At 39.0% G+C, this 22,328-nt stretch overlaps 2 protein-coding genes across 3 annotated transcripts; one reads left to right on the forward strand and one right to left on the reverse strand.

Moving 5' to 3' along the window:
- Positions 1-693: 693 nt before the first annotated feature.
- b2m (beta-2-microglobulin) lies at positions 694-7,858 on the reverse strand. Of its 2 annotated transcripts, none has more exons than XM_051954616.1 (4): positions 7,699-7,858; positions 1,565-1,840; positions 1,337-1,370; positions 694-1,232 (listed from the first exon to the last, which is right to left on the reverse strand). In XM_051954616.1, exons 1-3 carry the CDS (start codon positions 7,757-7,759, stop codon positions 1,357-1,359), a joined length of 351 nt encoding a protein of 116 aa, XP_051810576.1. In that variant the 5' UTR covers positions 7,760-7,858; the 3' UTR covers positions 694-1,232; positions 1,337-1,356. The 2 variants fall into 2 exon arrangements, with proteins under 2 accessions (XP_051810576.1, XP_022071502.1); XM_022215810.2 differs by lacking the exon at positions 7,699-7,858 and adding an exon at positions 3,734-3,870.
- A 3,298-nt stretch (positions 7,859-11,156) lies between these two features.
- On the forward strand, positions 11,157-21,889 carry tmbim4 (transmembrane BAX inhibitor motif containing 4). The gene is made up of 7 exons (XM_051954562.1): positions 11,157-11,382; positions 11,813-11,921; positions 12,999-13,104; positions 14,402-14,435; positions 14,518-14,635; positions 17,324-17,369; positions 20,719-21,889. The coding sequence occupies exons 1-7, from the start codon at positions 11,292-11,294 to the stop codon at positions 20,923-20,925; spliced, it is 711 nt and encodes a 236-aa protein (XP_051810522.1). The 5' UTR covers positions 11,157-11,291; the 3' UTR covers positions 20,926-21,889.
- The last annotated feature ends 439 nt before the right edge of the window (positions 21,890-22,328 follow it).

The following is a 22,328-nucleotide window of genomic DNA, read 5'->3' on the forward strand; positions in this document are numbered from 1 at the left end:
GCACAAGCTTCATAGCAGAGGATTCAGGTCTGGCCAGCAGAGTTCTGTTTAATCTTGTGGGTGATTAGTGAATATACGCTGCTCTTCAAAGACTATCACTTGTTAAAACTGCCTGTTTTCAAATTAAAATATCAGGGAATGTTTATCTTAGATTGATTCAGGTAAGGCTCATTTAGGTAGGTGATTATATGACATCAACAATTACTTTGAGCTGTACAAACATGCTCCTTCCTTACCTGGGTCAGGACAGCACCTGGTGAACCTTTCATTTTATTCTCTATTTTGAATAGGCTGAAGAAACAAGTCTAAAAAAAATCAGTTATACTGTTCACAAAACTGTTGCAAAACGATGCTAACTCTTTTTGTACATTTCAGTTCACCTGCCATCTTAATGGAAGAATATATTGTATTTCTATTTGTGATGAGTAAATGTTGGACAATGCACTTTCTCCAAACTCAATTAGGGACTTTTCATGCGTGTGAAATGTGAAAATAAAATATACAACATACCACATATTTTAATACTGTGAGCTGCTGAATCGGTTAGACTGAAGGACATCTGGGTGGCACACTTGTGACTGGGTTATTTAAGGGTAGCAGTGTACCCATTTTCTTCACATAAAGACAGCTATTCTTTGTATTATTCTCCATTTAATAAAGTGTCAATTGTAAAAAAAAATTTAAAAGACCACACATTTTCCAAGATATCTTTATTTAGGAAGTGTCCTCAAACATCTTAAATAGCAAATCAAAATTTCAGAGCACACTTCTATCCGATTCAGAAAAGAATACCCCAGTCATGTCATATTCATTTTAAAGACATTTCTTATTTGTAGACATAAACATAAGCATGGTGTCATTTAAGCATTAGACACTCACAAATTTGAGTATCAAACACAAGTTATCTCAACACACTTCAATAATTGGCTATATAACAAGCAGCCCCTATTTTCACTCATAGTGACAAATCATTACCTAAATATGATACTGGTATTTACTGTGAGAAACAAAGTGTGAAAGTCAGAAAAAAAAAACCCATATGATTCTGTTGATTGAAGATATGAAGGTTGATTATGTCCATTTTGTTGTTTTCTTGTATTTGATTAGCAATTCTTTTTATCTGAAAAAGTTAGTTACCAAAGTAAAACAATCACCCTTACTAACTTTGTCAGATAAAAAGAATTGCTAATCAAATGTCGCTCTCACCGAAGACAGTCTCGGGCATCACTGCTCTGAACAGAGAAAATGACATCATCAGCAGCAGACAATAACAAATGAACAACTGGGATATTGCTGGTGAAGTAAAATAAAATCTCTAATAAAGCAGTAAACTCACCAATCTGGGACTCCACTGAGTTACATCTTTGACTCTGTGTAAAAAAAAAGAAAAAAAAGAAAAAAATGTAAAAGACTGAAATTCTATGTACCTTGAGAGAATTACCATTATCAGTCATAGTTTGAAATTACGGGTTTCATTTATACGTTTATTCATTTATGTGCTACTTTCTGACAGTTTCTTTAAACTAAATGTGTTGCACACACACTGTGGCCGTCCTTAACTCACCCCAAATATAGTCCACGGCCGCCTTCTCTCCATGGGTGACTTTGCAGGTGTACTTGGTTCCATCCTGTGGTGTGAAGGCAACATTTCTGGTCAGATGGAAGTGCCAGTTTTTTTTGAAGGCCAGGTCAGTCTGCAAGGCATCAGGGATTTCTACCCCATCCTTCATCAGCTGGATGGAGATGGCAGGGGGGTGGAAGTTGCTCACATGGCAAATCAGAGTGTTAGCCTTTCCAAACTCCCCTGGGTCACGGCTGTACACCTGAACCTTGGGTGGAGCTAAAGGCCATAAGGAAAGAGAAATTACAATGAATCACAGAGGCTTGGCATAGTCTAGGAAGGTTAGGACCAGGCTTAGGCTAGGAATACTGAATGAAGCTTTCATCAGGGTTTGCATGAGTTAGTCTGGTAGGATCACTCTCACAACATTTTTCAAATGTTCAATAACATTAAAAATAAAATGTAACAAACCAAAAACAAGAAAACGGTGATTTTTACATTTTTAGTCTGATTCCACTGAAGGCGAAGCAAAGTTGTAAACCATGTCCATTTCTGACTAGAGACAACACATCATGGGATAAAAATAAGTAAATAAATATTTTTCACATGAGGATGGCATTGGATAAGCAGCTAAACTGCATTATTTTTGGTAGTGTGTGATGCTGCAAGACTTGGTATCGATCTGATCTCAAGTTAATACAGGGCCAATTACCACCGATACATCAGACTAACTTATTCAGCAGTGAAACTGGTTACAGGGAACACCTTGCCATCTGAACCAGCTGTCTTATCACAGACGTTACATTTACTGATGTTCCCTAAACGCCTCACAGTGCAGACTGATGCTGCTCTGCAGCTGTGTGATCAGACAGGTGTGAGAGCAAAAATTACTTTGAAAAGAGTGAGGTAAAGTGTTCTCATTTCAGATTAGTCCAAGATGAAAGTGATTGATTTTATCCATGTGTTGTTTTCTATGAGCAGAGAAAACAGCGCACAAAAGCGCGTAACATCTTTTAACAGTGAATCGTGATATTCAATTTGAAAGACCGCAGATAGTTGTTTTCTTATCCTGGTAAAAGCTAAAATCATGACTGTGATTAATGGGTTTTTAATTTTGTGGCCCTGCTACAGCACACGTCTTTGTTATTGTCTCCGGTTCAGTATCTTCCTGCCTGCAGTCTGATCATCAGCTTTGACAGTTGGATTTCTCCCTCTCTGCCTCCTCTTTCCTCAGTGTTGGTTGAGGAATGTCCAACAGCTAAACAGCTCATTCTACAAATCAGATAAGAAAAGACTGACAGAGACACGAAGAAATTAAAGTTACACTTTCCACCACGAGGTTGTATGATGTAGCTGCTGAGCCTGTTTTATTGTCTGAAGCTGCTGAGTCACATGACAATAAAACATCCAATCACAAGAGAAAGGAGGAACAAAGTGCTGCTTTTCTGTGACAGGAGGAGCTCTGACCGACATCCAGGTCGACTTCAGTAAAGAGACCAGACTTTTACCGACAGTAAAAGACAAATATGATTGAGCTCAGAACTCAACCAGGAGGTAACAAATAATCAACTCTAGTTCTGTTCCTGTGAGGTAGCTCACCTGAACAACAACAATGAAAGTACGGATTATGTTTTTATGTTTGCTGCTGACTGAACCTACCTCTGTGCTGCCAGGCTCTCAACTAAAATCACTGGCATATTTAATTGCTTTCATTTTGACAAGTTTGTCAGGTCAAATTTAATTCTAAACCCATTTTACATGGATTTGCTGTCTTCACTTAAATGACACATGAAAATGTGAAATTACAGTGAAAAAAAGGTCTTCACGCATTGTTCCACTTGATTTTGAAAGTTTAGGGACATCATAAGATAGGAAAATATTGTTTGACAGGAAAGAGAATACACCTAGGTGACCTGATTTGCCCCATAACAGTGCAGTCACAGCACAGTGGCCATTACACGAAATCGAAACTGAATTGTTCGGGGAATTCCACTGAACGACAACAAGGTTCTTTATGCTTCTCTTTTAAATTTGTTCCAAATATTAACTCTAGTCTCTGGAGAGAAAATGTGCTATGTGGGTAAATTCAGTCTTTCATCAAATTGTATGTATTTTGTATACTGGCTAAAATATCAATTTTATGATAGGTAGATTGAAAAAAAAATGACTTACTGTATTTGGAATCTACTGCGCAGTAGAAAGCTGCCAGAGATACGAACCAGAGAAGTTTCATCTTGTTTGTTAGATTCTGTGTGTTAATGGCAATAAAGACAGACGTGTGTTCCCACGTCGCTGGTAGAGCTGAACTAAAGTGAAAGTACAGCAAATCCATATAATCACACCCTGTAAGCCCGCCCACTATATGACGCAGCCCATCCATCCACCCTATCACTGATTTCTGTTTTGGTGTTACCAGGTAGATTATGACGAAGCAGGTTTGGTTTACTGTGAACTGACAAAGGTTTTGGAAAATCCCCTAAAATCCCACAGTCACCAACTCAACAACACAATACAACCTGAATTTCATTTTAACAACGTTATGAACAAGTAACACATTTAAAATAATCAATAATTATTTTTCTCCCTCTTCTGCCTTGTTCATAGATAATACTGTGGGTAAAGCAGACCCCAGCAGGTGATTTGAGCATGTAAAGCTTGTTGTTGACAACTTTCTGTTTATGTTTTTATGATTTGTACCTGCCAGTATGTAAGTCTCTTAGGACTTTTCAAAGACAGCCACTTCTGTAGATGTACAGTTACATGTAAGACTGTATAAGAGTGGAGAGGATTAATGTTTAAATTTATGTTTAAACAAAATCCAAAAGAAATTAAAAGGAGGAATTTATTCACTGACTCATTGTGGTTTCTTAGTAAATGTGAAAAAACAAATAAAACCACAAAAGCCAAAATCATCATCAGCAGATCACTTTGAATCAATTTAAATCAGTGTCTTGAAATGTGTAACTATTTATTGAATTTTAATTACATTTATGTTCTATGATTTTAACACTAGAAGTGCTTTTAATTTTATTGTACAGTGAGTTTTTGTCAGATACTAACCTTTAATGTTACTAACCTGCCTCTCCTGTCTTTGTTGTTTATGTTGTTGTATGTCAGCTGCTGAACACTTAAGTTTCCCTCAGGATTAATAAAGTGTCTATCTATCTATCTATCTATCTATCTATCTATCTATCTATCTATCTATCTATCTATCTATCTATCTATCTATCTTTGCCTACAGTGATGGAAACAACAATACCTTAAGAACATGAACATGCTGGACAGGAAGTCTACTCCTTACTCGGGCAGTTGTGTCATTAGGAACAGAAGCTATTGAGAATGAGGTGTGAATTTGAATGCAGATTTCTTCACAGAAAGTGAGCAGAAAAGGCAGGATGATTTTGTGTGGGGATGACCCACTACCCCTGTGGACATAATTAGGAACACAAAGTCCTTAGCTGACATTGGAACTTTGTATTTCCACCAGAAACAGATCTGTGCTTTGTCTCAATAGCTTCCCAGTCACTTGAGTTTGCTTTGATGAAAGGCTTGGCTTAACTTTTCATTATTTAAAAGTTATCTCCTGAAAAACAAACGTACAATATTACCCTTATAATCAAGAGAAATATTTAGCTAATTAGAAAATTAGCTCATCTTAATATTATGAAAGTTTTACCCAAAAATGCAATCCACCAGCAAAATTCTCTCTCTCTCTATACACTACTTTATCCTCACTGGGGTTGTGGGGGTGCTCAAGTCTATCCTACCTGACTCAAGCGAAGGCAGGGGACACCCTGGACAGATCGCCGGTCTCTCACAGGGCCAAGCAAAATTCCCTTTTTTATTTCTTAGAAAGATAAAGGTCAGTAATATATTTCACCTATTAAATCATTATAAGACAGCTGTACATACTTTGAATAAGTAAAATAAATTAATGCGCTGGACGTAGTCAATTATGTGAAGCTGGACAGGGGTGATCTAAAGAAAAATTAATAGGGTGGCAAAGGGGTGGCAGAGACATTTTAGGGGGTGGCATACGCATGTGTATATATATATATATATATATATATATATATATATACATATACACATATATATATATATATATACATATACACATATATATATATATATATACATATATATAGACTGTCAGCCAGCAGGCGTTGTCAAATTAAGTATGTCAAAGAAGTAAATATCATTTGTATTTGTCAGCCAATCCTAAACATGGTTTGTTCTTATTAGCTGTCAATTACAATAATGAAATAAAGCCGACCTTACACACTTTGAATGTTAAAAATGTTTCTTAAATTTTGCACCAACTTCGATTAAGACTAGACAGTGGGAAATCTGCATTTGTGTGATCTATGCTTATGGTAGGCCTGTCACAATGATTACATTATCAACTCATCAGTCACAGTCCAGATAATTTTATTCATTGTCTTAGATTTGTGGTTTCATTTTTTGATGCTCTTTAATTGGGACATTTCTTACAATAATTCTATAATCCAGTATTTGGCTACTCTTAAGAACTAAGGATCTACATATCATCTTAAAAATAAAGATGAACAACATCAGATAATATTTTGTCCAAAAAGGTCATTTTTGTTACAGATGTACCTCTTACTCAGATATATTATACGAAAGCAATATTTAGTATTCAAGACGGCAGATAGTTGTTTTCTTGTACTGGTAAAAGCTAAAATCATGACTGTGATTAATGGGTTTTTAATTTTGTGGCCCTGCTACAGCACACGTCTTTGTTATTGTCTCCGGTTCAGTATCTTCCTGCCTGCAGTCTGATCATCAGCTTTGACAGTTGGATTTCTCCCTCTCTGCCTCCTCTTTCCTCAGTGTTGGTTGAGGAATGTCCAACAGCTAAACAGCTCATTCCACAAATCAGACAAGAAAAGACTGACAGAGACACGAAGAAATTAAAGTTACACTTTCCACCACTAGGTTGTATGATGTAGCTGCTGAGCCTGTTTGATTGTCTGAAGCTGCTGAGTCACATGACAGTAAAACATCCAATCACAAGAGAAAGGAGGAACAAAGTGCTGCTTTTCTGTGACAGGAGGAGCTCTGACCGACATCCAGGTCGACTCTTTGATCAAACCGCAGCAGTTCACGCATACAGGAGAGAAAACTTAAACTGTACCATCAATCTCATTACGCTGGTATCGTTCAGTAAGGTCACCAACACTGGTATCGATATTATCAATATTTGGATTGATCAGATCACCACTGTTATTTTTAGTTAAACTCTCCCCGGTAAAGCAACTCCTGGCACAATAAAATGTGTTTTTGTGCTGTTCATGTTGCCATTTTGTTAACTACTTTAATCAGTACAGACAAAATGGTCTTTATAGTTATGGGGACTTCAAACTTAAGCAGAAAATAAAACAATAACACATTTGAAAAGTATTTTTGACTTTAGTAAAGAGACCAGACTTTCACTGACAGTAAAATAAAAATATGGAGCTCAAAACTCAACCAGGAGGTAACAAATAATCAACTCTAGTTCTGTTCCTATGAGTCAGCTCACCTGAACAACAACAATGAAAGTACGGATTATGTTTTTGCTGCTGACTGAACCTACCTCTGTGCTGCCAGGCTCTCACTAAAATCATTGGCACATTTAATCACTTTCATTTCCACAGGTTTGTCAGGTGATTTTTAATTCAAAACTCATTTTACATGGGTTTTCTGTCTTCATTTCACAAATGACGCATGAAAATGTGAAATTACAGTGAAAAAAAGGTCTTCATACTTTGCTCCACTTGATTTTGGAAGTTTAGGGACATAGTAAAATTGAAAAATACACCGTTTTAGTAATCTGTTATTGTTTGACAGGAAAGAGATTTGCCCCATAACAGTGCAGTCACAGCACAGTGGCCATTACACGAAATCGAAACTGAACGAGGAGTGTTTCGGGGAATTCCACTGAATTACGTTTTTTATGCTTCTCTGTTAAATTTGTTCCAAATATGAACTCCAGTCACCGGAGTTTTCTATTAAATCGTCTCTGGAAAGACGTCCTATGTAGGTACATTTTGTGTTTCATAAAATTGTATGTATTTTGTATGCTGGCTAAAATAAGAATTTTACGATCGGTGGATCGAAAAAAAATGACTTACTGTATTTGGATTCTACTGCGCAGTAGAAAGCTGCCAGGGACAGGAACAAAAGAAACTTCATGTTGTTTCTTCGAGCCTTCCTTTTACTGTAGTTACGACGTCTGACCCCTCTTTGCTGGTAGAGCTGAACTAAAGTGAAAGTACGCAGCGAATAATAATTATCACACAGTGTAAGACCGCCCACTATATGACGCAGCCCATCCATCCACCCTATCACTGATTTCTGTTTTGGTGTTACCAGGTAGATTATGACGAAGCAGGTTTGGTTTACTGTGAACTGACAAAGGTTTTGGAAAATCCCCTAAAATTCCACAGTCTCCAGCTCAACAATACAACAGATGAACTGAATTTCATTTTAACAACGTTATGAACAAGTAACACATTTAAAATAATAATTATTTTCTCCCTCTTCTGTCTTGTTCATAGATAATACTGTGGGTAAAGCAGACCCCAGCAGGTGATTTGAGCATGTAAAGCTTGTTGTTGACAACTTTCTGTTTATGTTTTTATGATTTGTACCTGCCAGTATGTAAGTCTCTTAGGACTTTTCAAAGACAGCCACTTCTGTAGATGTACAGTTACATGTAAGACTGTATAAGAGTGGAGAGGATTAATGTTTAAATTTATGTTTAAACAAAATCCAAAAGAAAGTAAAAGGAGGAATTTATTCACTGACTCATTGTGGTTTCTTAGTAAATGTGAAAAAATAAATAAAACCACAAAAGCCAAAATCATCATCAGCAGATCACTTTGAATCAATTTAAATCAGTGTCTTGAAATGTGTAACTATTTATTGAATTTTAATTACATTTATGTTCTATGATTTTAACACTAGAAGTGCTTTTAATTTTATTGTACAGTGAGTTTTTGTCAGATACTAACCTTTAATGTTACTAACCTGCCTCTCCTGTCTTTGTTGTTTATGTTGTTGTATGTCAGCTGCTGAACACTTAAGTTTCCCTCAGGATTAATAAAGTGTCTATCTATCTATCTATCTATCTATCTATCTATCTATCTATCTATCTATCTATCTATCTATCTATCTATCTATCTATCTATCTATCTATCTATCTATCTATCTATCTTCCTCACCCTGTCTTTGCCTACAGTGATGGAAACAACAATACCTTAAGAACATGAACATGCTGGACAGGAAGTCTACTCCTTATTCAGGCAGTTGTGTTATTAGGAACAGAAGCTATTGAGAATGAGGTGTGAATTTGAATGCAAATTTCTTCACAGAAAGTGAGCAGAAAAGGCAGGATGATTTTGTATTGGGTTAGGGTTTTTAGACAACACAGTCATGTAATGGACATCCAGCTCTTCCTTCTTTTTGGCCACATCTGCACAACTTTTAAAAAAAAGTGTTACAGATATTGGCACATCACATTACTGTGTTGATCTTGAAGTGTGAGTCATGTGTCTCTGAGTCATCCTGCTAATATGACCTTTTTATTTTTACACTCTCTAAAGACAGCCTGATAGTATTTGTTTCTAAACTAAACTAAACTAAAACTAAAAACTTTATTTATATAGCACTTTTTATACAAGAAATTGCAATACAAAGTGCTTTACAGATTAAACTGTTTCCTTGTGTGATGTTTAAGACCCACACACACATTTTTTTTGTGCTTTGTCTCAATAGTTTCCCAGTCACTTTAGTTTGCTTTGATAAAAGGCTTGGCTTAACTTTGCATTACCTAAAAGTTGACTTATCTCCTGAGAAACAAACATACAATATTACCCTTATAATCATTAGAATTATTTAGCTAATTATAAAATGATCTCATCTTAATATTATGAAAGTTTTATCCAAAAATGCAATCCACCAACAAAATTCCCTTTTTCTTTTTCTTAGAAAGATGTATGTCATCTGTAATCTGTAGATTTTTGTAATATATTTCACCCATAGTCTATGATTTCACCAGCTCCTGTCCTGGCTTCCAGAGCGGCATGTAAACATAGTCTATGGATGTAAATGAAAATGTTTCTCCACTGTCACACTGAAATAAATCACTGCATTTGACTCACACAGCCTCTAGTTCAAAAACATATTTTGGGTGTTTTTTACTCACTTTTTGTCTACAATGTTAGACTTTTTGAATAACAACGTTATTCCTCTCTCCTACAACGTTTATTTTATACAATACAGTACATCCATCCATCCATTCTCTATACACCGCTTTATCCTCACTAGGGTCGTGGGGGGTGCTGGAGCCTTTCCCAGCTAACTCGGGTGAAGGCAGGGGACACCCTGGACAGGTCGCCAGTCTGTCACAGGGCTACATATACAGACACACAATCACACTCACATTCACACCTACGGGCAATTTAGAGTTACCAATTGACCTCAGCATATTTTTGGACTGTGGGAGGAAGCCGGAGTACCTGGAGAAAACCCACGCATGCACAGGGAGAACATGCAAACTCCATGCAGAAAAATCCCAGGCTCAGGCCGGGATTTGAACCGGGGATCTTCTTGCTGCAAGGCGAAAATGCTAACCACTACGACACTGTGCAGCCCTACAGTACAATACAATACAATTTTTATTTTATTTTATGGAATCACAGGAGGATTTATTTTTTAGTGTTTTTATTTATTCCTCTTTATATTTGCACATTTATTTCATTATTTTTAATAGATTTATTTATTTATTTCTCTTTATATTAACACATTTATTTCCTTATTTTTAACATATTTAATTATTTATTCTTCTTTATATTAACACATTTATTTCCTCATTTTTAAAAATATTTAATTATTTATTCATCTTTATATTAACACATTTATTTCCTTTTTTTTTTTTTTTTTTAAACAAATTCATCTTTTATTCCAAGGGCTGCTCAGTTGCGTAGTGGTTAGCACTTTTGCCTTGCAGCAAGAAGATCCCTGGTTCAAATCCCGGGGTGGGCCTGGGATCTTTCTGCATGGAGTTTGCATGTTCTCCCTGAGCATGCGTGGGTTTTCTCCGGGTACTCCGGCTTCCTCCCACAGTCCAAAAATATGCTGAGGTTAATTGAGTACTCTAAATTGCCCGTAGGTGTGAATGTGAGTGTGAGTGTTCGTCTGTGTATGTAGCCCTGTGACAGACTGGTGACCTGTCCTGGGTGTCCCCTGCCTTCGCCCGAGTCAGCTGGGATAGGCTCCAGCTCCCCCCGCGACCCTAATGAGGATAAAGCGGTGTATAGAGGATGGATGGATGGATGGATCTTTTATTCCCCCAAGGAGGACGGCTAATACAGACTGTTGCCTTTCCTGCACTGGGACCACATGTCTTAGAAATTTTTTTTTTTTCCTCGTGACCAATATTGTTTTTATCCTGCAAACTTTTTTTTGCATTTTTTTTGCATTTAAATGGTCACTGCCGTGACCATTTAAATCATATGCAAATCGAATTCTATGCAAATTATGCGATGACGTCCTGTATCCACTTCCAGCGACAGCCAATAGTTTCTCTCCTTACTACAACACTGTCGCCGACGTACACGTCAAACCTGAGCGTCTTCGTGATGTCCAGTTCTTCCGCCTTTTAATGAATCCACAGTAACAAACTAGCTTTCGCTGTCTAGAGAGAAAACGTTACCGTAACAGGATGAGCAGTGAAAAATACCCCAAGTCTTCTATTGAAGACGACTTTAACTACGGGACTAATGTTGCTACGGCCAGTGTCCAGATCCGGATGGGTGAGTGCCGCTGTGTCGCAGTTAGATGGAGGCTAACTGTGCTAGCTGTCGTTTTAGCTGTACTTAATACTGACACTGTGCTGTTATCAGTATGGCTATCGTTAATCTTTATTACCTCATTTCCCCCAAGAAGCCAGTATAGTGTTAGCTGTAACATTATCACTTAAAAGCATAGTGTTAATGTGGATGCATAGGTTATAGCATGACTAGCAAGTCCACAATCAGCATCACTATTAATAATACTGGTTCACAGGTAACTGCTGTCTGTGATTCAGCATGCATTGGCTGTTTAGTTAATAGAATCAGCTGACAATATGTTCTTTTAAATGTGCATTCATTGTCTCAGCCTCTGCTTTAAAATGAGTCTTTACACCAAATGTGGGTTCCACTGCTTTGATTCTCTGTCTGTGCTGCTCTCTTTGTTGATCAGACTTCCTCAGGAAGGTGTACACCCTCCTGAGCTTGCAGATCATCTTAACCACAGCCACCTCGGCTCTCTTCATGTTTTCTCAAAGCATCAAAGATTTTGTCCATGGCAGGTAAGAATGGGCTAATTTTTGTAGGGATGCATGTAATTCCCCTCTGTATCCATGTAAGCTTCAAGAAGAATAGTCCTGATAAGGCACAGAGGAAAACACTGTCATACAGAATGTCCAAGTGAAACTGGTAGCGATAGAACAGAGATTTAAATATGGCTGATGCTGTAGCAGTTCTGGTTCAGTGGAATATGACATCTCATTGTTGATTTGGTGTTATTAGCATCAAATGTTATGAAAATAGATCTATGCATTATCTAAACACCATTTAATCCTCATGAGTGTCATGGGGGGCTGGAGTCTATCCCAGCTGACTTAGGGTGAGAACAGGGGACACCTGGACAGGTAACAGTCTATCACAGGACTACATATAGAGACAAACAATCACACTCGCATTCACACCTACAGACTATTTAGAATGATCAATTAACGTGAGCATGTCTTTGGACTGGGGCTGCACAGTGGATGGTGGTTAGTACTGTCGCCTTGCAGCTAGAAGCTCCCCAGTTGGCGTCCCGGCCTTCCTGGGTTCTTTCTGCATGGAGTTTGCATGTTTCTCTGTACATGGTGGGTTTTCTTCAGGTTCTCCAGCTTCCTCCCACAGTCCAAAACATGCTGAGGTTAACTGATGATTCTAAATGTGTGAATGTGAGTGTGATTGTTTGTCTCTATATGTGTAGCCCTGTGATAGACTGTTACCTGTCCAGGTGTCCCGTCTTCACCCTAAATCAGCTGGGATAGACTCCAGCCCCCTGCGACCATAATGAGCATGACCATAAAGTGCTAACCACCAATCCACTGAGCAGCCCATGAAAATAGATGTCACAGTCACATAGCGTATTAAGGCCTGCCATTATCAACCCGTACCTGCCTTTATATAGCAATTTATGTTTATGGGGATTACCAACGACATACTCTCTGAGAGAAGTACCATTATGGTATGGCATTTACTACTGAACATGGAGTGGCATGCCATTGGCCACTTTTCCATCTCACCACATCACTCATTGCATTTGTACACATCTTTTGTGCATAATAGCCACATAATGTGACTGGTTGATTTTGTTTGTTTTTTTGCAGTCCTGCTGTGGTTTTGGTTTCTGCTCTGCTCTCTCTGGTTCTTCTGCTGGCCCTGGCAGTTTACAGGCACCAACATCCAGTCAACCTCTACCTGCTGCTTGTTTTTGTACGTCTTTTTTGTTTCCATTTAACAGTTCCTATTAAGTAGTGAGTTGTTTTATTTCACTGGCTGTTACATAACTTAAAATTTCAATCAGCTGTCTGGTGAATTTAACATCCATTAAAGCTCGTGTCCGGAGTTTCCGTTTGTTTTCAATTTATGTATCATTGTTTAACAAAGCTTAAATGTGTTAGTCTAGTTCGATACTATAATATAATGTTAGTATGACGCGATATGAAAATTTATTCATGAGCTCCGCCTTCCTCTCATAGACCCCCATGTTATTCCAAAAAGCGCCGATTGCTGCCGACCAATCAAGTTCGAGCTTCAGCTTTGTCATGCTGTCAATCAACGGTTACGCGCACAGCAAGCAAGCCCATGCAGAGGTGGGCGAGCTACGCACTACGCAACCGCGAGCACATTTGTTTTGCTTGTGGAGGAGAGAGCATCAGGGATCAGCAACTTCCAGAAAAGTTACCAATCCCACGGCTTGTCAGGCCAAGCGACTGCAGGACGTTTTTTGGCTCGGGGTGCTCGCGTCGCTCCCCGACCACGGCCTCCATAGCCCGGCTGACGACTTCGTTTAGATGCCCGACCTCTGGAGGAAGATGTTGGGGCGTCTGGGACATACTCTTCGTCAGAGGAGTCATGCAATTCTGAACTCTAGATAGAAATGAATAAACAATGTAACACATATACACGCGTAAATGCACTAAGTTTGATAAACAACGTCATCGAGAGGGATACACGAGTGTAATCACATATTGAAACTTTACTCGTTCGTCCTAGCAGATTCATGTTATTTTGGTATTAGGACAAGTTAGACTCAATACAGCATTCTAACGTAATTCCTTTATTATTTACTAAATGTACTAAATGTACAAGAGTGGAAAACAGCAAAACAGGCGAGATGCTGCAGCACTCCGGGCACTCCTCTCAGGTACTGCGCATGTGCACAAATAAAGGGGCGAAATCAGAGGGAGGGTGGGACCACCAGTATTTTGGGAGACTCTGCGATTCGAACTCCTGACACGAGCTTTAAGCTGTAGTTCAATTCAGTTTTATTTATGTAGCTCCAGTTACAACTCAGATTGTCTCAGTATGCCGTACAGAACCTAAATGATCTGATCTGTAGCTACAGTACACTAAACGCTGTCCAACAATGTAATGATATACTGCTTCCCGGTAGTGATGCTGGATTAGCTGCTTGGTGACTGTAGCTTTCACAGTGTGTGGTTTTTTTATTAGTATTTCTTAGATGTTTAGCATGTCAGTGTCGCTCATTGCTCTATTTTGTTTGCAGACTTTACTGGAGGCAGTTTCTGTGGGAACAGCGGGTGAGCTATTTTTAAAGAAGTCTGTCAGTTTCCATGTTCTGAGGCTTTTAACAGACTGTCCTGACGTTTCTTCTCTCCACAGTGACCTTCTATGAATACTCTACAGTACTTCAAGCATTGTTCCTGACCTGTGCTGTGTTTACTGGACTAACAATCTACACGTTCCAGTCCAAGAGAGACTTCAGCAAAATGGGTGCAGGGTGAGTGCTGGGTCATGGGCTCTCAGGACGAGTTCTTAAACACTCTGTCCAATCAAAATCAGGTTTTTCACCTTTTTGATGTGTTTTTATATGCTAGCACACACTATGTAAAGAAAATAAACAATGCCATGGCTGTGTATTTCTACCTTGGAACTGCAGTGTACTAATGATAGTCTTGAAAAGTGGCATACAGCTGACTACTCTTTTAAGTTTAGCTTTGTGATTCACTGTGCGTTTACATTTCATACACACGTGGACAAAATTGTTGGTACCCCTCAGTTAAAGAAGGAAAAACCCACAATTCTCACTGAAATCACTTGAAACTCACAAAAGTAACAATAAATAAAAATTTATTGAAAATTAAATAATCAAAATCAGCCATCACTTTTGAATTGTTGATTAACATAATTATTTAAAAAAACAAACTAATGAAATAGGGCTGGACAAAAATGATGGTACCCATAACTTAATATTTTGTTGCACAACCTTTTGAGGCAATCACTGCAATTAAACGATTTCTGTATTTGTCAATGAGCGTTCTGCAGCTGTCAACAGGTATTTTGGCCCACTCCTCATGAGCAAACAGCTCCAGTTGTCTCAGGTTTGATGGGTGTCTTCTCCAAATGGCATGTTTCAGCTCCTTCCACATATGTTCAATGGGATTCAGATCTGGGCTCATAGAAGGCCACTTTAGAATAGTCCAACGCTTTTCTCTCAGCCATTCTTGGGTGTTTTTGGCTGTGTGTTTTGGATCGTTGTCCTGTTGGAAGACCCATGACCTGCGACTGAGACCAAGCTTTCTGACACTAGGCAGCACATTTCTCTCCAGAATGCCTTGATAGTCTTCAGATTTCATCGTACCTTGCACACTTTCAAGACACCCTGTGCCAGATGCAGCAAAGCAGCCCCAAAACATTACTGAGCCTCCTCCATGTTTCACCGTAGGGACAGTGTTCTTTTCTTCGTATGCTTGGTTTTTGAGTCTATGAACATAGAGTTGATGTGCCTTACCAAAAAGCTCCAGTTTGGTCTCATCTGTCCAAAGGACATTCTCCCAGAAGCTTTGTGGCTTGTCAACATGCATTTTTGCAAATTCCAGTCTGGCTTTTTTATGAGTTTTTTTCAGCAGTGGTGTCCTCCTTGGTCGTCTCCCATGAAGTCCACTTTGGCTCAAACAACGACGAATGGTGCGATCTGACACTGATGTACCTTGGCCTTGGAGTTCACCTTTAATTTCTTTGGAGGTTGCTCTGGGCTCTTTGGATACAATTCCAACGATCCGTCTCTTCAATTTGTCATCAATTTTCCTCTTGCGGCCACGTCCAGGGAGGTTGGCTACTGTCCCGTGGGTCTTGAACTTCTGAATAATATGAGCCACTGTTGTCACAGGAACTTCAAGCTGTTTAGAGATGGTCTTATAGCCTTTACCTTTAAGATGTTTGTCTATAATTTTTATTCGGATGTCCTGGGACAATTCTCTCCTTCGCTTTCTGTTGTCCATGTTCAGTGTGGTACACACCTTTTCACCAAACAGCAGGGTGACTACTTGTCTCCCTTTAAATAGGCAGACTGACTGATTATGAGTTTGGAAACACCTGTGATGTCAATTAAATGACACACCTGAGTTAATCATGTCACTCTGGTCAAATAGTTTTCAATCTTTTATAGAGGTACCATCATTTTTGTCCAGGCCTGTTTCATTAGTTTGTTTTTTTAAATAATTATGTTAATCAACAATTCAAAAGTAATGGCTGTTTTTGATTATTTAATTTTCAATAAATTTTTATTTATTGTTACTTTTGTGAGTTTCAAGTGATTTCAGTGAGAATTGTGGGTTTTTCCTTCTTTAACTGAGGGGTACCAACAATTTTGTCCACGTGTGTAACTACCAGCCTCCTCTTCTAAGCAATGCCAGCGTGACAATAAGAAAATGTGCTGGTGTGTCTGTATCAGACCCAGAGCTAAAACACAGACAGCAGAGGCTGCCATTGGAAAAAAAGATTTATCATTGAAAATGAAATTACAATTTTCAGAGTCTGTGCTTTCAGAGACAAATAATTTTTACGCTCACAGTTTTTTTTAAAAATGACGTTTCAAAGTTCTGTTTCCAAAGACAGCTTTCTGTCTCTCTTTTGGCGTAGAGGGGAGGAGCAAGGAGCACTTCAGACCACGGCCCCGCCTCTGTGTTTTAACATGAAAATAATTCATACATACACTACAAGTCAAAAGTTTGGACACACCTTCTCATTTCATGGTTTTCTTTATTTTCATGACAATTTCTATTGTAGATTCTCACTGAAGCCATCAGCATTATAAATGAACACACATGGAATTATGTAGTAAACAAAGAAGTGTGAAATAAGTCAAAACATGTTTTATATGTTAGATTCTTCAAAATAGCCACCCTGTTCTTTGATTACCGCTTTGTAAACTCTTGGCATTCTCTGGATGAGCTTCATGAGGTAGACTCTTTGTGGACTTTGGCCCCAAAACTCCAGCGTGGGTCGGAGTCTAATGCGAGTCAGTCGGCTTGAATTATGTACGACTCAGACCATAAATCTAGATGAAGCGTTTTGAGGCTGCTGATAGTTGACAGTGGTTTTTATCAGAGTTGCTGCTGTTGCCACTGTGAGACTAGGACTCCCTCTAAAGGAGAGATGTAATATCTGATATCTTCCATCCTTACAGGCTCTTCGCCTGCCTTTGGATCCTCATCATTGCAAGCTTTATGAGGGTGAGTGAAACTAATTTAAACATCTATTTCATCTGAAAGAAACAACAAGAGACAAAAGGACTGGGTTCATTGTGTGTCTGTAGTGTTTTACTGCTTGAACTTTCAGGTAAACTGTGGGTACAGAAGTGTGTTTATATGAATATATGACATCGAGGCAATGAGAGAAAATGTTTGACTTTTAGAACATTGATTAAATGTTGGTCATGAGTAGAGGCTGTGGAACAGGATTGATATTCATGGCCTTGCAGTGTAGAACAGCTTTAACCTCCCCTCATGCTGACAGGGTGGCAAACATTAGGATTTTATTGAGTTTGATTCTGAGTTTAGTTCTGCTTGTCAATTCCAGTTCTGAATAATTGTTTAAATGTTGTTTTATACAAAGGACATATGTAGTTCACAGGAGAATGATTTGGTCAGGTCTTTATTCAGGTTATGACATATTTAGTGTCAGACAGTTCATGGAAGCTGTAAATTCATTTTCTACTGTTTAACTTGGCTGCTGTTATTAAATATGATTTTATTGTACTGTTTTCATTCAGTGTACTGTAATACTGTCATCAGTCACAGTGACAGCATGGCTAAGGTCTAAAAAACCACTAACTTGCAATGTGTACAGCTGCTGCCCATGTTAGTGAGCAGTAGGGATGTCTGAGCATGTGACCTCACTAAATACATCTACAAAAGTCAAAGCTTAGTTCAGGCTAGCAGGCATAAAAATCCCCAACTTAAAAACTGGTATTCTTTAGAAAAACAGAAATATCTGCCCTGTCAGGTAGTAAGAACAAAACCCCCAGGAACTCAGTGTAGAGGAGGCCTGAAAACAGAACTATGAGGCTATATCTGACAGTCCAGGACAAGTCATTTATGGTTTCCACCACCCAGCAGCAGAGTTGTCAGATTTACTGTTGTAGCATGTCCACATACATCTGCATTTCCTCCTCTTTTTCTGCTGTCTCATCGTCTCCAGTGGAGACATTTTTGAACTTTTGCACAGAGGTGTTTGTTAAACAATTAAACAACAGGTCCAAACATTCTAGTTTCAGCTACACACGTGGACAAAATTGTTGGTACCCCTCAGTTAAAGAAGGAAAAACCCACAATTCTCACTGAAATCACTTGAAACTCACAAAAGTAACAATAAATAAAAATTGATTGAAAATTAAATAATCAAAATCAGTCATCACTTTTGAATTGTTGATTAACATAATTATTTAAAAAAAAACAAACTAATGAAATAGGGCTGGACAAAAATGATGGTACCCATAACTTAATATTTTGTTGCACAACCTTTTGAGGCAATCACTGCAATTAAACGATTTCTGTATTTGTCAATGAGCGTTCTGCAGCTGTCAACAGGTATTTTGGCCCACTCCTCATGAGCAAACAGCTCCAGTTGTCTCAGGTTTGATGGGTGTCTTCTCCAAATGGCATGCTTCAGCTCCTTCCACATATGTTCAATGGGATTCAGATCTGGGCTCATAGAAGGCCACTTTAGAATAGTCCAACGCTTTTCTCTCAGCCATTCTTGGGTGTTTTTGGCTGTGTGTTTTGGATCGTTGTCCTGTTGGAAGACCCATGACCTGCGACTGAGACCAAGCTTTCTGACACTAGGCAGCACATTTCTCTCCAGAATGCCTTGATAGTCTTCAGATTTCATCGTACCTTGCACACTTTCAAGACACCCAGTGCCAGATGCAGCAAAGCAGCCCCAAAACATTACTGAGCCTCCTCCATGTTTCACCGTAGGGACAGTGTTCTTTTCTTCGTATGCTTGCTTTTTGAGTCTATGAACATAGAGTTGATGTGCCTTACCAAAAAGCTCCAGTTTGGTCTCATATGTCCAAAGGACATTCTCCCAGAAGCTTTGTGGCTTGTCAACATGCATTTTTGCAAATTCCAGTCTGGCTTTTTTATGAGTTTTTTTCAGCAGTGGTGTCCTCCTTGGTCGTCTCCCATGAAGTCCACTTTGGCTCAAACAACGACGAATGGTGCGATCTGACACTGATGTACCTTGGCCTTGGAGTTCACCTTTAATTTCTTTGGAGGTTGCTCTGGGCTCTTTGGATACAATTCCAACGATCCGTCTCTTCAATTTGTCATCAATTTTCCTCTTGCGGCCACGTCCAGGGAGGTTGGCTACTGTCCCGTGGGTCTTGAACTTCTGAATAATATGAGCCACTGTTGTCACAGGAACTTCAAGCTGTTTAGAGATGGTCTTATAGCCTTTACCTTTAAGATGTTTGTCTATAATTTTTTTTCGGATGTCCTGGGACAATTCTCTCCTTCGCTTTCTGTTGTCCATGTTCAGTGTGGTACACACCTTTTCACCAAACAGCAGGGTGACTACTTGTCTCCCTTTAAATAGGCAGACTGACTGATTATGAGTTTGGAAACACCTGTGATGTCAATTAAATGACACACCTGAGTTAATCATGTCACTCTGGTCAAATAGTTTTTAATCTTTTATAGAGGTACCATCATTTTTGTCCAGGCCTGTTTCATTAGTTTGTTTTTTTAAATAATTATGTTAATCAACAATTCAAAAGTAATGGCTGTTTTTGATTATTTAATTTTCAATAAATTTTTATTTATTGTTACTTTTGTGAGTTTCAAGTGATTTCAGTGAGAATTGTGGGTTTTTCCTTCTTTAACTGAGGGGTACCAACAATTTTGTCCACGTGTGTATATTATACTCTTCTTCACGCTCCACTCCATCAGTCTCATGGTTTTTCTCAGGCTACATTGTGATGTCTCCATTTATAGTCAAGCTTAGCTGACTACAGACAGTATAGGTGGCATTTAAATCACACACTGACTGTAGAAGAGGCACTATACATTTGTGCATATATTTTACCTTCTCAATCAGTCAGCTTTCCATCCAACAACGTCCCCTTGATCCAGTCCCAGACAGCAGCATTGTCGTCTGTCTCACTAGGACAGGTTTGCCCAAACTTTCATCTTTATGTTGGACACAGATTCTGTGTAGGAAGCTGTTAAATGGAAGTTGTTTTTCCCCCTTAGATACACTCCTTACAATAAACCAGCATGCAAACCGGTTGCCTCACAGCTACAAGATCACATGGCTAACATGCTGGTCTGGTGTGTGGGGTTTGCATGTTCTTCCTGTGTAGCGTTGGTTCACCTGGTTCTCTGGCTTCCTCACAATACCGTAGACTCAGTTGCACAGATGCAGAGAGAGCAAAGTCCTGCAATGAAACTAAAAAAAATGAGTGCGGCTGACATTTATTTAGGAACAGATAAGTAGAATCGACATGAATGTTTCTTACTGATAGCACGATGGCTTAGTTTTCAGTCCCCAACCCTAATGCTCTACCTGCTCTTCCTACAGTTCTTTTTCAACAGTGACAGTACAGAGTTGGTCCTGGCTGGAGCTGGGGCTCTGGTCTTCTGTGGCTTCATTATTTATGATACCAACCTGCTGATGAAGCAGCTCTCACCTGAGGAGCACATCTTGGCTTCCATCAACCTCTACCTTGACATCGTCAACCTCTTCCTGCACATCCTGCGTGTCCTGGACTCCATGAAGAAGCACTAAAAGCTTCAGTCACACTGAAAACTGTTGTACTTCGCTCTAACACACTGTTGTGTATCCTTAAAGCTTCACTGGAAATCCGTGGTATGCCTGTGCCGTGATTGCAATCTGTTCATGTGAGTGTTGGTTTCTCAAAGTTCATCAAAAAATTGACTTTAGACAAGATCTGGGGAATTTAAAGAGCTGTGTATAGTTGCTGTACTTACTCCAGGTAGCTGCTTTTTCTTCTTCAGCCACAACATTGAAACCACTTACAGAAGTGCATAAAGCTGATGTGTTCTGATGCTACAGTGTAAATGTTGGGTCCTGGCTCATGTGGTTACCATGGCATGTACCATCCACCTGAACACTCAGACCAAGACTTTTTATCCGATGCTCAGGGCAATGGCAAACAACAAAGAACCCAAAGCTTGGATCTGGCCTCCAGACTTTCCAAATTCCAGTCTGATCGAGCATCCATGGGATGCACAGCAACAAAGCTGATTGACAGAAGCTCCACCCTGCAACCCACAGGAGACAAAGATTCACTGGCAGTGTCTCTGTGTAAGACTCTGTGTATGAGAGCCCAGAGGTCCTGTGTCCATGCCCTGATGGATCCAAGCTGTTCCAGTAGCAACACAGCGTTCTATCATTACACACTGGTGGTTTGAATGTTGTGGCCACGAGCACCTTCAGCTGCTGCTCAGATTTTTGTTGGGGCCAATTCATGTTTTCTGTGTTCATGTGTCCTGAAGGTGCCGTATGATGTTCCTGCCTACGTCCATGTTTGACCACGTGCATACTGTGCATGTGCAAAGAAAACCCGATGGATACTGGTTTTTATTCAAGCATCTGGACAAGATTTGCTGTTTTCCAAACCTTTCTTATTTAATCATTATCCGAGTTGTAGTTAAAGGGTTTCTTGCCAGATTTTGATGCTTTAATTTGTTTCCATCAGTGGCATGTAAATAAACTGGGATGATTGAAATTTGTTGAGGTCCTGTGTTATGTCAGCCCACTGTGCTTTGTCCAGGAAACAAACAAAAGGCTCATGTTATTTTAGCCTCCTGGTCTCCTGCTCATGACCCAGAAGGTAAACTTGGTGTGCCATGAGAAATCCTACAACACATCTTTGTGTACTATACAACTATTTTGTGTGCCACGACTTTTATTACTTAATTGCACGTGTGTTAACTAAGAAAGACAACTGCATGACACCAGACATCCTCATTACATTATGTCACATTGTGAACTGAAATATAAGGAAAAATATACTGTAGGATAGTGTGTGAGTTATTTTATGATCATTACAATGAACACTGTTTTGCTCATCTGAGAGATTATAAAATACAGAGGTAGGTTCTAACAAAACAAAGGGCAGATGATACAGCTGTACCACTGATATGATTGAACTGACGTTGCTGTAA

This window comes from Acanthochromis polyacanthus, chromosome 1 (genome assembly GCF_021347895.1).
Source record: "Acanthochromis polyacanthus isolate Apoly-LR-REF ecotype Palm Island chromosome 1, KAUST_Apoly_ChrSc, whole genome shotgun sequence".
Lineage (NCBI taxonomy): Eukaryota > Metazoa > Chordata > Actinopteri > Pomacentridae > Acanthochromis > Acanthochromis polyacanthus.